The 15,013-nt window shown below is 59.1% G+C and overlaps 2 protein-coding genes across 5 annotated transcripts; one reads left to right on the top strand and one right to left on the bottom strand.

The window, feature by feature from the left end:
* Positions 1–320: 320 nt before the first annotated feature.
* On the top strand, positions 321–10,247 carry P2RX6 (purinergic receptor P2X 6). 3 transcript variants are annotated; one of them, XM_078060677.1, is made up of 12 exons: positions 321–475; positions 1,256–1,406; positions 2,714–2,785; positions 5,698–5,773; positions 5,975–6,068; positions 6,155–6,235; positions 6,321–6,462; positions 6,552–6,661; positions 7,979–8,072; positions 8,162–8,227; positions 8,408–8,485; positions 8,573–10,247. In XM_078060677.1, exons 1-12 carry the CDS (start codon positions 420–422, stop codon positions 8,654–8,656), a joined length of 1,104 nt encoding a protein of 367 aa, XP_077916803.1. In that variant the 5' UTR covers positions 321–419; the 3' UTR covers positions 8,657–10,247. The 3 variants fall into 3 exon arrangements, with proteins under 3 accessions (XP_077916803.1, XP_035960216.2, XP_077916804.1); XM_036104323.2 differs by having other exon boundaries at positions 324–553; XM_078060678.1 differs by lacking the exon at positions 5,698–5,773 and having other exon boundaries at positions 324–553; positions 1,279–1,406.
* On the bottom strand, positions 10,229–15,011 carry SLC7A4 (solute carrier family 7 member 4). 2 transcript variants are annotated; one of them, XM_036104309.2, is made up of 5 exons: positions 14,938–15,011; positions 13,227–14,248; positions 12,107–12,747; positions 11,732–11,840; positions 10,229–11,624 (listed from the first exon to the last, which is right to left on the bottom strand). In XM_036104309.2, the coding sequence occupies exons 2-5, from the start codon at positions 14,206–14,208 to the stop codon at positions 11,434–11,436; spliced, it is 1,923 nt and encodes a 640-aa protein (XP_035960202.1). In that variant the 5' UTR covers positions 14,209–14,248; positions 14,938–15,011; the 3' UTR covers positions 10,229–11,433. The 2 variants fall into 2 exon arrangements, with proteins under 2 accessions (XP_035960202.1, XP_077916802.1); XM_078060676.1 differs by lacking the exon at positions 14,938–15,011 and adding an exon at positions 14,762–14,873.
* Positions 15,012–15,013: the final 2 nt, after the last annotated feature.

Genomic DNA, 15,013 nt, shown 5'->3' with positions numbered 1-15,013 from the left:
TTTGCACCAAAGACTCCTCAAGAATTCTTTCTTGGTTGTCGGCTCCGGACTCCACCCCACTGAACCTCACCTATACTCCCAAACTGCATCACCTATGACACTTGTCATGTCCTCCTCCCTCCCTCCCCCAGGGAAGTGAGGCCAGAGTGGAGTGGACCCTACCGGGTTGCAGAGGCTTCTCCTCTCTGCGGGGGCCCTGGGCCCCCTCAGAAGGAGAGGGTGGGAGGTCCTGGGCAGCCAGGGGTTGGGACTGAACCCAGGGCTGGGGGGTGGCGGCTGGATCCTGTCCCCAGTGGAAGTGTCCCTTTAATAGCTTGCTGGCCTGGGCCAGCTAGGGCGCCTGCTTTACTTCCCATTCAGCGGTGTTTGCAGCTGCTGTGCTGACTCATGCACCCCAGCAGCCCACAGGAGCTGGAAGCATGGGCTCCCCAGGGGCCTTGGCAGGCTGGGGGCTTCTGAATTACAAAACGGAGAAGTATGTGATAACCAGGAATTGGCGGGTGGGCGCCCTGCAGAGGCTGCTGCAGCTTGGGGTCATGGCCTACGTGGTAGGGTAAGAGAAAGACTCCTGGGCCACACTTGGCTGGGGGGATAATGACTGGGCCTGCTGGGCTGAGGGTTGACGGTTTGACTCTTCAGGGGCTGAGCTGGTGGTAGCAGAGGGGAGCAGGTTGGGACAGGGAGGAAGTAGGCAGAGGGAGGATCTTTGTCTGTCTAGAAGCCAGGGGATACAAGAGCAAGCTGTGGGCCTGGGTCCTCCTGTGTGCCCACCTCCTTCCTTTCCTGGGCCTTGTTTCCAGGCCCATATTGATCTCTGGGCACAGAGCAAGATGCGTCCCTATCTGTACCAGGAGGCCCCTGGCGGGGCAGGAGGTATAGTCCTTGATGCTTGGGAGAGCTGGGAGACCATCAGTTTTAGCTGGGTCAGGGGAGTCTTTAAGGAGGACTTGGGCCTAGCCAGGGCAGGGGGAGGGTGTTGGCTGGTGAAAGAGGTGGTGGTGGGCATCTCCAAGCCCATGAGTGCCTGACAGGGGACACCCATGAAAGGCACTGGCTGTCTGATCATGGTTGGAGCTTCTGGCCTGTGCAGGGTGTTTGGGGTGGGAAATGAGGCTGGAGGGGAGGCAGGGGCCCCGCATGCTGGGCTGGGAGCCTGGAGGGTGTGTGAGGAGAGAGGCCGAGAGGGTGGGGCCCGCTCTGCCACTGCTCACCATGGACCAGAGACAGGCCACACTGCCCATCGCTTCTTCCTAAGGTGGGCTCTCCTCGCCAAAAAAGGATACCAGGAGCGAGATCCGGACCCGCAGATTTCCGTCATCACCAAACTCAAAGGGGTTTCGGTGACCCAGATCAAGGAGCTGGGTCACCAGCTGTGGGACGCGGCGGACTTTGTGAAGCCACCACAGGTAGGGGCCTTGGTCCTGCTGCCAGGCAGTGGCAGCCCTGACACCACCCTTGTGGCGAGTGTGTGCGTGAGGGGCACGTGAGGCCCGAGCGGGGTGCTGGCACCGCATAGGGTCGGGCCTGGGAAGGGCCTTACAGAGGAGCGGTGCCTGGACGGGGCTTTCCGGGAGGTGTAAGAGGTTTCCGGGTGGACAGAAGCCAGGCCAGAGGAACTGTCTTTATAAAGGCTGCCCCTGGAAGAGTGCAATGTTTAGGAACTCAAGGCTGGAGCTTGAGGATGGGGCGGGAGAAGCGGAGGGGACCAGGGTCTGAGCTTCCTGAATGCTCCCCTCCCTGACCTGGGGCACGGCTCTCAGGTGCTCCTCCTCTGCCCCTCCCATGCAGCATTTCCAGCTCCTTCTTCCCCCACCCAGATTGTCCACAGCTTCGGTTTCTACCTTTATCCTGCCAATGCCAAAACTGTAGCCCCAGTGACTGCCTGCCCCAAGTGCCACCTGCCTCCTGGGTGCACACCCACCACGTCCAAAGAGGAATCATCTCCCTCTCCCGGCGTGGCCTCTTTTCATCCAGTGAGGGCCAAAGCTGGGCCTGTGCCTCCCTTCTGTGCATATTCCGTCTCCTAGCAGTGTTCACTGCTGCCTGGGTCATACCTGGATGAGGCCGTGAGCTTCTAGTGGGTCCCCGGTGCACGCCGCCCAGCAGCCAGCCTGAGCTTTCCTATGTGATATCAATCAGAGCCTGCCAAACCTTGTTTCCACTCTGGGAAGGCTCCTTTTCCATGGTGGTGGCCACCAAGTCCAGATCTTGACCACTGTCACACCCGCTGCCTTCTCTCCTTCCTGGGTGTGCATTGCCTCAAGCTTGCAGAGCTCACACACGCAGCACTTGGGTGTCAGCCACCCGGCCTGTCCTTAGCCACCCTTTGCCCAGGTGGAACTCATCACCTGCTCCACTCGGCCCTGACCATGCGTGCAATTGAGGGGTCCACCTCCCCTTTACCTTGGGCAGGTCCCCAGTCCCACTCAGCTCTGGATCTTCAGTGCCTAGAAGCAGGAGGCGCTTGGACAATTCTGGTTGAGAGAATGAGTATGAACATGAAAAATACATTTGTCTCAAAGAGGCAGCTGTGGGCTTCTCGAAATGGCCAGAAACCCAGCCAGCTTCTTATCTCTACTTCAGCTGGCTTCACTGGAGCTACTTTCCTGACTTGATCAGGCCAGGACCCTTTTCCCCACCAGCCAAGCTGCCAGTTCTGGCCTCTCCCTTTGGGGGAGGGAAGCAGGGACCAACCCTGACACTTGCTTTCTAGGGAGAGAACATGTTCTTCCTGGTGACCAATTTTCTCGTGACACCAGAACAAGTTCAGGACAGATGCCCAGAGGTAAGCCTGCCCAGGAGCTTCCCAGCAGGTCCCTAGTTCCTCTGCCAGCCCTGGGTCACCAGCCATGTCCCCCGTTCTCCTTCCCACGTAACTGAGGGTTCAGTATGTGCTCCTGTATCTCAGGCACTGAGCTAAAACCTTTTCGTGAATCATTCCACTCAATCTTCACAAATACCCTGCTGGTAGGAATTACTGCGATCCCATTTAAGATGAGAAGACAGGGTCTCAGCAAGGTAGACTCTCGTGCTCAAGGCTGTCCAGCCTCTGGACCTCTGAGCTGTCTTCTGGAGCCTTCCACCGTAGCCCTCTGTGAGATGTCCTGGCCCTTCCCGCCCTGGTCCCACCTCTGGGCACCCTTCAGGTTGTCAATGTAACACCCAGAATTGGGTACAAGGCTCAGGTGAGCTCTAATAGCAAGAGGCTAGATCACCTTCTCTTTTCTTCTTTTTTGGTAAGATTTATTTATTTATTTTTAGCAAGAAAGAGAGTGGGCAAGCGTGAGCAGGGGTGTGTGTGGGGGTAACTGGTGCAGAGGGAGAGAAAGAATCCTGAAGCAGACTCTCTGCTGAGCGAGGAGCCCCATGTGGGGCTCGATTCAAGGACCCTGAGATCATGACCTGAGCCAAAATCAAGAGCCAGCCTCTTAACAAACTGAGCCACCCAGGCGCCCTAATCACCTCCTCTTTTCTATGCGCAGTCTCTATTAATGTGTCCCAAGTCAGCTTCCATTTTTGTGGCCAAACACAGCACACTCCTGCTGATGCTGAGCTCAGGGTCACTTATGATCTCTGGATATTTTTCACTACAACTGTGGTCACACCAGAGTCTCTCACCCCCTATTCTTGTCTATTTCTCATCCAGAATCACAGGTTTTCCGCCTGAAATCTCACCTTTTCCCCTTGCCTGAGGATGTCCCACAGATCCAGTGTCTGTCACAGAGCACATTTACTTTTCTCTCCAGCTGTGGGGTTTTTTCCAAAAATTTTTTTACTGTGATAAACTACATGTGACATAAAATTTACCTTCTTACCCATTTTTACGTGTATGGTTTCCAGCTGTGGATTTTGTTTGAGCAGTTGGCACCCGACACATAGCCCTGGAAGCCTACCTCCATGGTGACCTCTTTTTAAAATCCAGCCTAACATTTAATTGCTTACGGGGCTGGAGAGTAACTGTGTGGTCACCTGTCCCCTATGTCCTGGTTGTTGGCACCACCACAGATGCCGGGGGTGTCACATGTCCCAGGCTGGCCCCGTCCGGAAAGGAGGTAAAGCATGTGTACAAAGGATGTGCAAATGCACATGATGTCTTTCTTTTACTAAATGTTCAGAAGACATCTAATTAATGTTGAGTGTGTAGGCTGTCCTGAAATTTCGCTGAAGCCATCATTCTGCGTTTTCTGGAATCCATGTGATTCCTCTTTGCCTCATGTCCCGGCTTTGAGCTCTTCCCATGAAACTTCCGGGGCTGGGAAGGAATTCATCAGATCTGACAACATGACTTCCTGAGACTAGCCAGCGTTCCTGCCATCTCCTCTCGGGGGTCCTGGTCATCCGGTCCCTCCCAACACATGCACTGTTCTTCTTGGAGAGTCCAGCCTCCAGCAAACACCTGCTGAGCCTCGGGGCGGGTTGTGTGTGTGTGTGTGGGTGGGTGGGTGGGGGGCAGGCCCGATGCTGGGGATGCAAAACTCCGCCGCTTGTATCTCAAGCAGCTCCTGCATAGGCAGCCCAGCCAAGGAGGCAGTTCCTGGGATGTGGGCAGAGCCCATAGCTGGAGACGCAGGGAGGCATGTCTGCCGGCCCAGGGCCTCAGGAAGGCTTTCCCACAGGACTGGAGACTCAAGTGGGATCTTGAGAATGTCCAAGCAGAGGGAGCTATGTGAGCAAAGGCCCCAAGCTCTGTGAGATGAGGCACCTCCGGGGTCACCTGCTTCAGAGTGGGGTTGGAGCCTAGATTTGGATTGAGGTGGCGAGGGGGTAACCCGAGATCTCAGGGGCCCTGTGAATTCTGCTAAGGAGCTGAACTTGATCACAGGAGTGTGGCGGAGGCCGAGATGGTCTCTGCTGAATGAATGGAGGCAGATGACACAGGGACCAGGCCCTGTGGTGGTCATCATGGGGTCCGACTGGAGGAGATGGCAGCCCAGCCGGGGGGGGAGAGGAGGGGCGGACTCAGGACACAGGTGGCCCTACTCTGTCCTCTGCCCACTTATCACAGTCCCCGCCCCTCACGGTCCCACTGTCTCATTTGGCCTAGAGTCCCCGAACCCTTCTTGCCACCGTGGCACTGGGCTCGTGAGCCAGGTGACCCGAACCATGGCGTTCATTGTCAGCCTAGGGCGGAATGTATCTGTGAGAGTGTGCTTTCCTCTCCAGGCTCTAGGGCCCCCAGAAAGCTTGCCACCTCCCCCTTCTGACTGACCCCTAGAATAGTGTGAGCATGCAGGCGCTAATGTCCCTGTTTTACGGAAGAACAAACAGTGCGTGTGGTCCTACCCACTTCCCTACCCAGACCCCTCCAACCAGGGCCCTGCCCTTTGTTCCCCACACCCAGTGCCTCCACCCTGGCATGAACTTGCCCTTCGCAGAGTCCCTTCACCTTCCCTGTTCTGTCATCTGAGTTGGACCAGAGGATCTGGGCCTCCGGCGGGGAGAGAACTATCAGGAAGGAAGGAAGCTTGCTCTGCCTTGGAATACAGCACCTGAATCCCTAGCTGGCCGGGGGGCTGCTCGCTACCCTCCTCTGACCACCTCCTTTTATTTGTACCCTCCAGCTTTTCCATGTGCCCCCCAAACTCAGGCATCTCTATGGGGCTAAGGCAGTGGGGGCCGCACCTGCAGGCTTCAAGGCTGGGTCATAGAGGGGAGCCATACCCCGGGCCCTTGGCAACTCTGCTTTCCCCACCTCAGCACCCCTCCATCCCGCTGGCTAATTGCTGGGCCGATGAGGACTGTCCCGAAGGGGAGACAGGGACGCACAGCCACGGTAACTGTGGGCCCTGTCTTCCAGTGCCTCCCCTGGGTGGGGGCTCCAGAGGCTGGGCTGGGACCCTGGGTGGCTCTTGAGGGCAGGCCTGGTGGTGCCTCTGCGTCTCTCCTTTCTGTCAACGGCCCCCTGGTCCTACCCCCGCCCCTCCCCTGGCCCTGTGGAAATTTGAGGGCCTGGAGTTTGTCTTGTTTTTTCAAGGCATAAAAACGGGCCAATGTGTGGAATTCAACGGGACCCACAGGACCTGTGAGATCCAGGGCTGGTGCCCTGTGGAGAGCAGCACTGTGCCCGAGTAAGTGTGTCTCCCCCGCCCCACCCCCGCCCAGGACAGGGCCCCAGAACCGCAGAGCCTGCCCTTCACTTCCCCTCTGCCCGCAGGAAGCCCCTACTGTTCCAGGCAGAGAACTTCACCCTGTTCATCAAGAACACTGTCACCTTCAGCAAGTTCAACTTCTCCAAGTAAGCGTGGGTGGGTCCTGCTGGCCCCAGACCCTCCTGGTCTCCTACCTGGCCTGACCCCCCCGTCCCATCCCCCACCCCCCAGGTCCAATGCCTTGGACACCTGGGACGCCACTTACTTCAAGCGCTGCCGCTATGACTCACGCTACAGCCCCTTCTGCCCTGTGTTCCGCATTGGGGACCTCGTGGCTGCGGCTGGAGGGGTCTTTGAGGACCTGGCACTGCTGGTGGGTCCATGGGGGGCAGGGTTCCAGGAGGGCTCAGGGAGAGGGTCCGGAGCCTATGTGCCAGTGAAGCAGCGATATGCCGTGTGCAGGGAGGTGCCGTGGGCGTCCGAGTCCACTGGGATTGTGACCTGGATGCTGGGGGTTCCGACTGCCGGCCCCACTACTCCTTCCAGCTTCAGGAGAGGAGCTACAACTTCAGGTGCGGCCCCCACTGCCCTCTAGCTGCTCCTTGGCCAGGTCACCCCTCCACCTGTCCTCCTGTGGCAGCCAGGACCCACCAAACAGCGGCCCACCCGTCCGGGCACTCCACTGTGTGTGCAAGGAGGGCCCCAGGCCCAGGAGGGGTGTTCTCAGCCTCTCTCCTGATCCAGTCCCCCCTCTGTCCTCTGGGACTCCTCACCCCCAGCGCCCCCCCCCCGCACTCCCCCCCCCCCCCCCAGCATCTCCCTCCTCGGCACAGGGGCGTTTCTTTTTTACTTTTGCCTTAGGTCTTATCTAAAAATTCTCAAAAACCTATAGAAAAGTTCAAAGATTAGTACTGTGCACACCCGTACCCATACACCCTTTATCTGGGTTCTCTAGGGTTTTTTTGTTTTGTTTTGTTTTGGGTTTTATTTTTTACCATTTTGCCACATTTGCTTTCTCTCTCCCTCTCTAGAGTGAGCTGGATTTATTTATTTATTTATTTATTTAGATTCATTAAAATATGTATTGAGCAGCTAGGGAGATACAAAAGTGATTAAAACATTGTCAAAGAGGTGAGGCAAATGCCCGTATCATAGAAAGCCAGTGTAAGGGGTCACTGAATCACAGCAGTCAAAAGAAAAGTGCTTTAGGAGATCAAGAATGAGATTGCTTCCAGCCGGATATATGTAGATAGATTTCAAAGGGAACTATTTGAAAGTGAGTGGCAGAAGAATGAGGACCTCCCCCACGTGACTGCTGTCCCCTTGTCACACTCAAGAAATTTAACATTGGCAGAGGATATTTAAATTTCCCCAACTGTGCCAGTAATAGTCTTGTATCTTTTTATCTTCCAATCCGGGATGCACTCAGGGATCTTGCATTGCATTTACTGTCGCATCTCTGAGTCTGCTAAACAGACCTCCCCCCCCACCCTGCCAGTATCCTCCTGTCACTTCCTGGTCATTGTCATGAATATGCACACAACAGCCACCAGGCCTGGAGGTGATGCCCCTTGACGTCCCCTTCACCCTTTAGACTCACACAGCCCAGGGCTTGCCTCCCTACCTGCCCTCACCCCCACGACCAGTGCCTGTGTAGGGACCCTTCTGTCCCCTCTGTCCCCTCAGCAGGCAAGGAGCTTCCAAAAGGCAGGTAGGTCCCAGTTTGCCTTTCCCCTGTGTTCCCAGCAATGACACAGGGTTGAGACAGCTGGGGCTGGGGGTTTATAGAGTCAGTGGATGTTACCCATCCAGGCAGGAGGCCTGGAAGGGCCGGGCCAGCCCAGGAGTGACAGCAGCGCAAGCCACCACACTTTCTTTCCTGCTCTCAGGACAGCCACTCACTGGTGGAAGGCCTCAGGTGTGGAGGCCCGGAGTCTGCTCAAGCTCTATGGGATCCGCTTCGACATCCTCGTCACTGGGCAGGTAAGAGGTGCTAAGTGAAGGCAATGGGGGGTGGGGGTGGGAGGGGGAGATAGTCACAGCCCCAGAGGCTCAGTCCAGGTCGGTCTCAGGCAGGGAAGTTCGGGCTCATCCCCACGATCATCACTCTGGGCACCGGAGCAGCTTGGCTGGGTGTGGTGAGTCTGGCCAATGTGGGCTCCCTCTGGCTACAGCGACTGTGTACCCAGGCCGGCCCAAGTGCACACCGAGCACCCCGACCCCCACCGTGCATGATGTTGAGTGTGGGGGTGAGAGCTGGGGAGGTGGCCGAAGGGCAGCCTGAGGGCCGAGACACAGGTCTGCCCCGCCTCTCCCAGATCACCTTCTTCTGTGACCTGCTACTGTTGTATGTGGATGAAGAAGCCCATTTCTACTGGAATACCAAGTATGAGGAGGTGAGCTGCGGGCCTGTCCAGGCCCTGGGCTCTGCTACACTTTGGAGGATACTGACCAGAGCCCTGATCTGATGTTCTCATCTGCAGGCAAAGGCCCCGAAGGTGACCGCCAACTCTGAGCAGACAGAGCCAGCTTCTACACCCCCGCACGTGGCTGCCCAGGTGTCTTAGAGGGGGCCCAGTCTGAGAATCAGACACCAACACCAGAGTGGCCCATGCCCAGGCTCCGGCCCCCACTCACTGGCCTGTTCCTGAGGCTGTTTCCTGCTGGTTGCCGGGTGGGGACCCCGTCTTGGGGACCTGCTGGATAAAGCCCCAGCCAGACCAGGGTGGGAGGTTGGGGGAGAATTCCACCCTTCCACTCCCAGACAGACTGACCCTCTCCTGACTCCAGCTTCAGCAGGGTGCTGCCTGGGGGGGCCAGAGAAGCCAGTTTTGTATAAGGACCCACAGCAGAACAGGAACCGCGGAGAAGGGGAGACCCTGGGGCACCCACGTGGCAGGGTAGTGGGCCAGTGGGGCTCTTCCTGTGTCTAGGTCTAGAGAACTCTCTCCTAGTCTCCGTCAGCAGTGTTCCCAGCGGTGGCCTGCTCACCAGCTGTCAGCACCGGCCCTCCCACTGGCTGTGGCAGACTCCAGCCCTCCTCCATCTGCCAGCACCCCTATTGTAGGTAGAGCCCCTCCCTCTCAGCTGCGCTGCTCTGGGGGCCGTGCAACCAGAGTCTGAAGCAAGGTAGAAAGAAGCCTGACAAGAGGGGTCAGGCTGCTCTGGTGTTGGGTTGCCTGGGGCAGGTTCCTACCCAACTCTGAATGAAGAGTGGGTAGGCAGGTAATCCAACCCCTAGGGACACCCAGGCAAGGACACAGGCACCCTTTCGTCTCACACCGGCCCAGTTAATGAGCATCAGCCCCTCCCTGGTGGTGGCCCTCAGGCTATGGGGTTTGGGATAGGGAGGAGAGGGGGGAGGGCCTGAGATGGTGGTCACTGGGTCCTTTGGGATCTTCTATAAGGCTCCTCATTAACCATCCCCCTCCCCAGCCCAACCCCTAGAACCTGCTCACTGGAGCCATGGGGGTAGGGAGGCTGTACATCTGGAATTCACTGCTACTCAAGGTCATAGCCAAGAACCTGTCAGGGCATCTGCTTGTCCCAGACTGAGGCAACTGCATGCAGGAGACCTTGACTATAACCCCAGGTAGAGCCCAGTGGCTGGAAGGAATTTCCCTCACAAAGGACACAAAGGTGCCCCGCAGGCTGGCTTGGCATCTTTCTGGAGTCTGATTCCTGACTGCTGGAGAATTTCCCCTGCCCCAGAGTCCCACAGTCAGGAGGGGAGGAACAGGGGCTGCAAGAGCCAAACTCCCTGTGGTCCCAGGGCAGAGGCAGGAATTTGGGAGTACCCACCCGAGGGAGGCAAGGGGCTTCTCTCTCATGGGTCCCTGGTGACCAGGAGTGAGCTGGCAGCTTGGCGGCGGAGCCACAAAGACCAGTTGGGGAGGGCCAGGGCTGGGGGCTCAGGCTGGGCTAGCATCTGGAATCATCTGGCACCTGGAGCCTCAGCAAAGCCTTGGGGTCTCTGCTGCTTCTCAATCCCCAGAGCCGTGTCCATGGGGAGGCAGGTTCAGGAGAGCCAAGGTGAGAGAACATGGCTCTGAGGCCTGGTTATTGGAGTGGGGTCACATGTACCTGGTTGTGCTCAGGGCTCAGAGAAAGCGGTCATAGCTGCAGAAAGTCAAGGAGTAAAGCCTGCTCAAACCAGCAGCTTCCTGTGTAGTCCTTATAGGCAAGAACGGGGAGTTGGAAGCATCTATGATGGACATAGCGTGGCTTCAGGGAGACCAGTGGGGAATGGGGAAGTGTGGGCCTGGGGATCCCCCAAGGACTGGGGCCTCACAGCCACCAGCTGGGCTCGGCGGTACTTGGAGCAGGCCCAGGCCTTGTGGGCATCCATACGCAGGAGTGTATACCATACATGTGTGTAATATCCTGAGCCTTTATCGCAAAGCCCTTGAGGGAAGGGGGAGAGTACCAGCTGTGACAGCCAGACAGCTGTGGCCAGGGCCTGAGGCTGGAAGCAGCTGTTGCCTCAGTCTGCATGTGGGTGTGCATCGTCAAGGTAGCCATGCAGGCCATGCGGGCACATGCCCCAGAGGAGCCCTGGGCAGGCTTCGGGGACATGCTATGCTTTCTGGGAGCCTTGGGAACCCAGGAGGACCCTGCAACTTCACTGCCCTTTCTAGGCGACCTTTTTGGGGCCCAGGTTCTGCTCTCTGGATCTGCCCCCTCCAAGGGACATGTGGGGAGCCTGTGGTGGGGGCAGCCTGACTCTGCCCTTTTCATGGACCCCTCCTCTCCTGGTGTGTGTAGGGGTGTATATAGCTCCCCTCTGAGCTGGGCAGAGGGCACCAGCCTGAGGGCAGGACTCCAGGACCCAGGCCGGGTGGTGTCTCTGATTCAGGGTTGTCCCAGAGCTGGTACCTCCCTCTTGCCAAACCTTGGCATCTTTGCTGTGGTTTGGGGACAATCTCCTGGTTCTTGGGATGGGGGGCAGGAAAGCACTCAGCTCCACAAGGAATGAAATGGTGGACACAGCAGCAGGGCACGTGGCTGGCCAAGACGTTATTATTGTGGATATCTGGGGGCTGCGGGCCTCTCCCCCGCCCACCCTCACCCACCCCAACCCACCCCACCTGCCCAAATAGCTGGAGTTGCTCATGAACAGGAAGGCGCTGGACAAAATATTCACCCACCACCAGCACTGGCCATGGCCCACTCCCCCAAACCCAAAACTAGGCACTTGGGCTAAGGCCCCCAGGTCTCGAGGACCCCTCAGCATGAGCAGGCCTGCAAACCTGAGCTGGCTCAGACAGAAGGGACTCCCAGCCCCTCCAGGCTCCTGAGGACGTGGGGGAGGGCAGAAGGCGCATGGACAGGCCTCCAGCTCGATTCACGGACTGGCGGGCTGCTCTGTGGGGCTGGGCTCCCGGGCGGGCACCTGGCTGGTGGGCTGCACCGTTTGTACCGTCTCCTCCAGGCTGGTGCTGGGGAACACCACGTAGCGTGTGGTGGTCAGCTCGGGCGCCTCCCGCTGGTTCTCTTTGCTGTGCCAGATGCCATAGCCAAAATACACGGCAAGGCCTGCAGGAGTTGCGAGAGACTGAGGGCCAGGTCCCAGCCCTGCTTGCCCTCCTTGCTTGCCTTCTTCCTGTGGCCCACCCAGGGCCCCCAGCCTGGCCCCCACTCACCGATCAGCAGCCAGATGGAGAAGCGCAGCCAGGTCAGGTAGCTTAGCTTCAGCATGAGGCAGATGTTGAGGAGGATGCTCAGGGCTGGAGTCAGGGGCACCATGGGGATCTGAGGGGGCAAGAACGGGGGCTGGGCGGGGCTGCAGGGAAGGTCGGCTGGCTCAGGGTCTGATTTCTCAAGAGTCCACAGAGCCTTTCTCCATCTCTGGAGATTTGGGAAATAAGAGCCCACTTGCCATGCAGGAAGAGAGAGGGATGGGTGTGTGGGCCTCCCCCCACCCTGTGAACCCTGGTTCATCCTGGCACAGCAGAGGAGGAAAGGGCAAAGAGAGCTAGCTGGGCTGAGAGCCAGGGGGCACTGGCTGGGGGAGGTACCTGGAAGGTGTCTTGCTGGCGCTGTTGCTGGTGGGCCCCCAGGACGAGGAGGCTGAGCAGAAATGCGACGGAGCTGAGCAGAAGCAGCAGGATGTAGCCCCAGTATGGGAGGTGCAGGGCCGAGTCCCCGAAGACCAGTACACAGGCCAGGGTGATGGCCGAGGCCACCAGGATGCTTAGTGCCCAAGCCACAGCAGCTCCAGGGCTGCCCCTACCTAGGAAGCCCAGGTAGGGCCTCAGAGCTGGCCGCAGCTGCCCAGGCTCGGGGCCTGAGGCCTGTTCGGTGCCTACCAGCTGTATGTGGTCTGAGAAAGAGTGGTACTCTTTGACCCTGGAGCCAGGGCTGGCTGGGCCTGGGGAACTGGATGCAGGGGCCTTCTGGAAGCGTAGCACAAGAATACTGGTGGCCACGAAAGTGTAGGCCAGCAGCGTGCCAATGGACAGGAACTGGACCAGTGCCTCGAGGTCCAGCAGCAGCGCCAGTAAACTCATGAGCCCCCCGAACACAACGATGCCCGCCAAGGGCACCTGCGTCCGGGGGTGCACTCGGGCAAACACCTGGAAGAAGAGCCCGTCGACGGCCATGGCATAGACGATGCGTGGCAGGGAGAAGAGGCTGCTGAGCAGGACAGTGTTCATGGCTGTGGCAGAGGGTGGGGGACTGGTCAGCATGGTGGAGAGGCCCATCAGGGGCCCCTGCTGGGAGCCAGGGCATGCACAACCGCTTGGGAACACGGGCATGAGTTTGTCTGGGATCTCAGAGTGAGCCTGAGTGTATGTGGGGTGTTGGATTGTTACCCCACCACTCCCACCCCCGCCACCAGGAATGGGACACCCCAGTTTAGGTGACAGGCCCATCAGAGAATCTGATGAGGGCTGAGTCCTTCTCCCAGGAAAGGACCTGGAAGTGCACGCTCAGAACTGACATTTCAGGTACCACTGGGAGGGGGCAGTGAGTAGGGCCCTTCCAACAAGCCTGGGTGGAGAGTCAAATGATTAGCACCTTCCTGGACCCATTGTGCAACTGGTAACAGACCCAGATGGAGACGTGTTCCCCGGGAAGCTTCGGGCAGGGCCCCGCTGCCCTGTTCACTCCCACCACGCGTGAAAGGCGCCTTACCGCAGATGGAGCCGGCCGCCACGATGAAGCCAGCCCAGCTGTAGCCCCGCCGGTAGAAGGCGTCGGCGAGTGCGGAGTCAGGGTTCAGGCTGTGCCACGGCACCATGAGGGTGAGCACGGTGGAGACGAGGATGTAGGCACCAGCTGCCAGGCCGAGCGAGATGGAAATGGCTATCGGCACAGCCCGCTTCGGGTTCCTGGCCTCCTCGCTGGAGGCGGCAATGACGTCAAAGCCCACGAAGGCGTAGAAGCAGGTGGCGGTGCCAGCCATGATGCCGGAGAGGCCAAAAGGCGCGAAGCCCCCCTCCTCGGCACTCCAGTTGTGCGGGCGGGCCAGGATAAAACCCAGGATGATGATGAAGAGGATGAGGACCAGGCTGACCACGGAGAACGTGTGGTTGAGCCAGGAGGAAACTCGGGCTCCGCAGGAGATGAAGGCGGAGGCCAGAAGTATGATCCCAGCAGCCAGGAAGTCTGGGTAGTGGGCCAGCAGCGGCACCTGCCAGGTTCCAATGTGGGCCTGGGTGAAGTTGTGGATGCGGTGGTTGAACATGGAGTCCAGGTAGCCACTCCAGGCACGGGCCACAGCTGCACCACCAATGAGGTACTCGAGCAGCACGTTCCAGCCAATGAGGAAGGCCCACAGCTCACCCATGGACACATAGGTGAACAGGTAGGCAGAGCCCGTGCGGGGCAACCGGGCCCCAAACTCTGCATAGCACAGGGCTGACAGCAGGGAGGCCACGGCGGCCACCGCGAAGGACAAGAGCACCGCAGGGCCGGCCATCTCCTTTGCCACAGTGCCTGTGAGCACATAGAGGCCGGAGCCCACCATGCCACCCACGCCCAGCAGGGTCAGGTCCAGCGTGGACAGGCAGCGCCGCAGTGACGTCTCCATGGTAGACTCCTCCAGTGGCTTCAGCCGGTTCAGCCTCTGGCAGAAGCGTGCCAGGCTGGCAGGGCTGGGCAGCCCCCTGACCATGATGGGCAGCTGAGAGGAGCACCACGCCAGCTGCCAGCACCTACCGGGGCCAGAGGGGAATGACAGGTTGCCCAACCAGGTATTGATCAGGCTTCAGTCTGCTCTGTTTATCCCCCTGGGGACCCAAGTGCCTGCATAGCTAGCTTTGCCTGAGGGCTGGGATCAGTCAGGAGTGGGCAGGAGGTCACAGGGAAGAATGGGAATCCTGTCTGCCTCTGGGCAGGTGAGGGAGCCTTGTGCAGCTGGACCTGGGCGCTTCTGGGGAAGCGGGGGTGGTAGCTGAGGGTGAAAAGGGTGCAGCTCCAAGAAGCGCGGTTGGGAAACGCTCCTTGGTCTGGCATCCAAGAGCAAGGTGGAAACCCCAGGCTTCCCGGGAGCTGGGCCAGGCCTCCAGGACCCGGAACAGGAGGGGCTCTGCTGTCCTGGGCGTGAACCAGGTGGCCACCTGGCCTCAGACAGTGGCACTCACCACCACACACACACACACACACACACACACACACACACACGCACACACGCACACATCGCCCCAGGGCCTTGGGTATCTGCCTACCCAGCGGCCAGGAGGCGGGGCGCTCTTGGCCCGGCACCCCGAAGCCAAAGCTCCGTGCCCTGCCCCCGCCCCGACAGGCCACCGCCGCCACCGTCACCGCCACCCTCGGCCGGGGATCCGAGGCTTTGCCTCCTCTCCGGCTGGAGCATGTCCCTGCAGGAGTCGCTGAGACTCACCTGCTGTCACTGCGGCCGCCGCTGCGCACGCTGTGGCTGCGCTGCCTGGCTGACGCCGCCCGCGCGCAGAGCCCGC

The sequence above is a fragment of the Halichoerus grypus genome, chromosome 13 (genome assembly GCF_964656455.1).
Source record: "Halichoerus grypus chromosome 13, mHalGry1.hap1.1, whole genome shotgun sequence".
In the NCBI taxonomy this organism is placed as follows: domain Eukaryota; kingdom Metazoa; phylum Chordata; class Mammalia; order Carnivora; family Phocidae; genus Halichoerus; species Halichoerus grypus.
The sequence above is the reverse complement of the archived record's forward strand: the minus strand, read 5'-3'. Positions and strand labels throughout refer to the sequence as shown.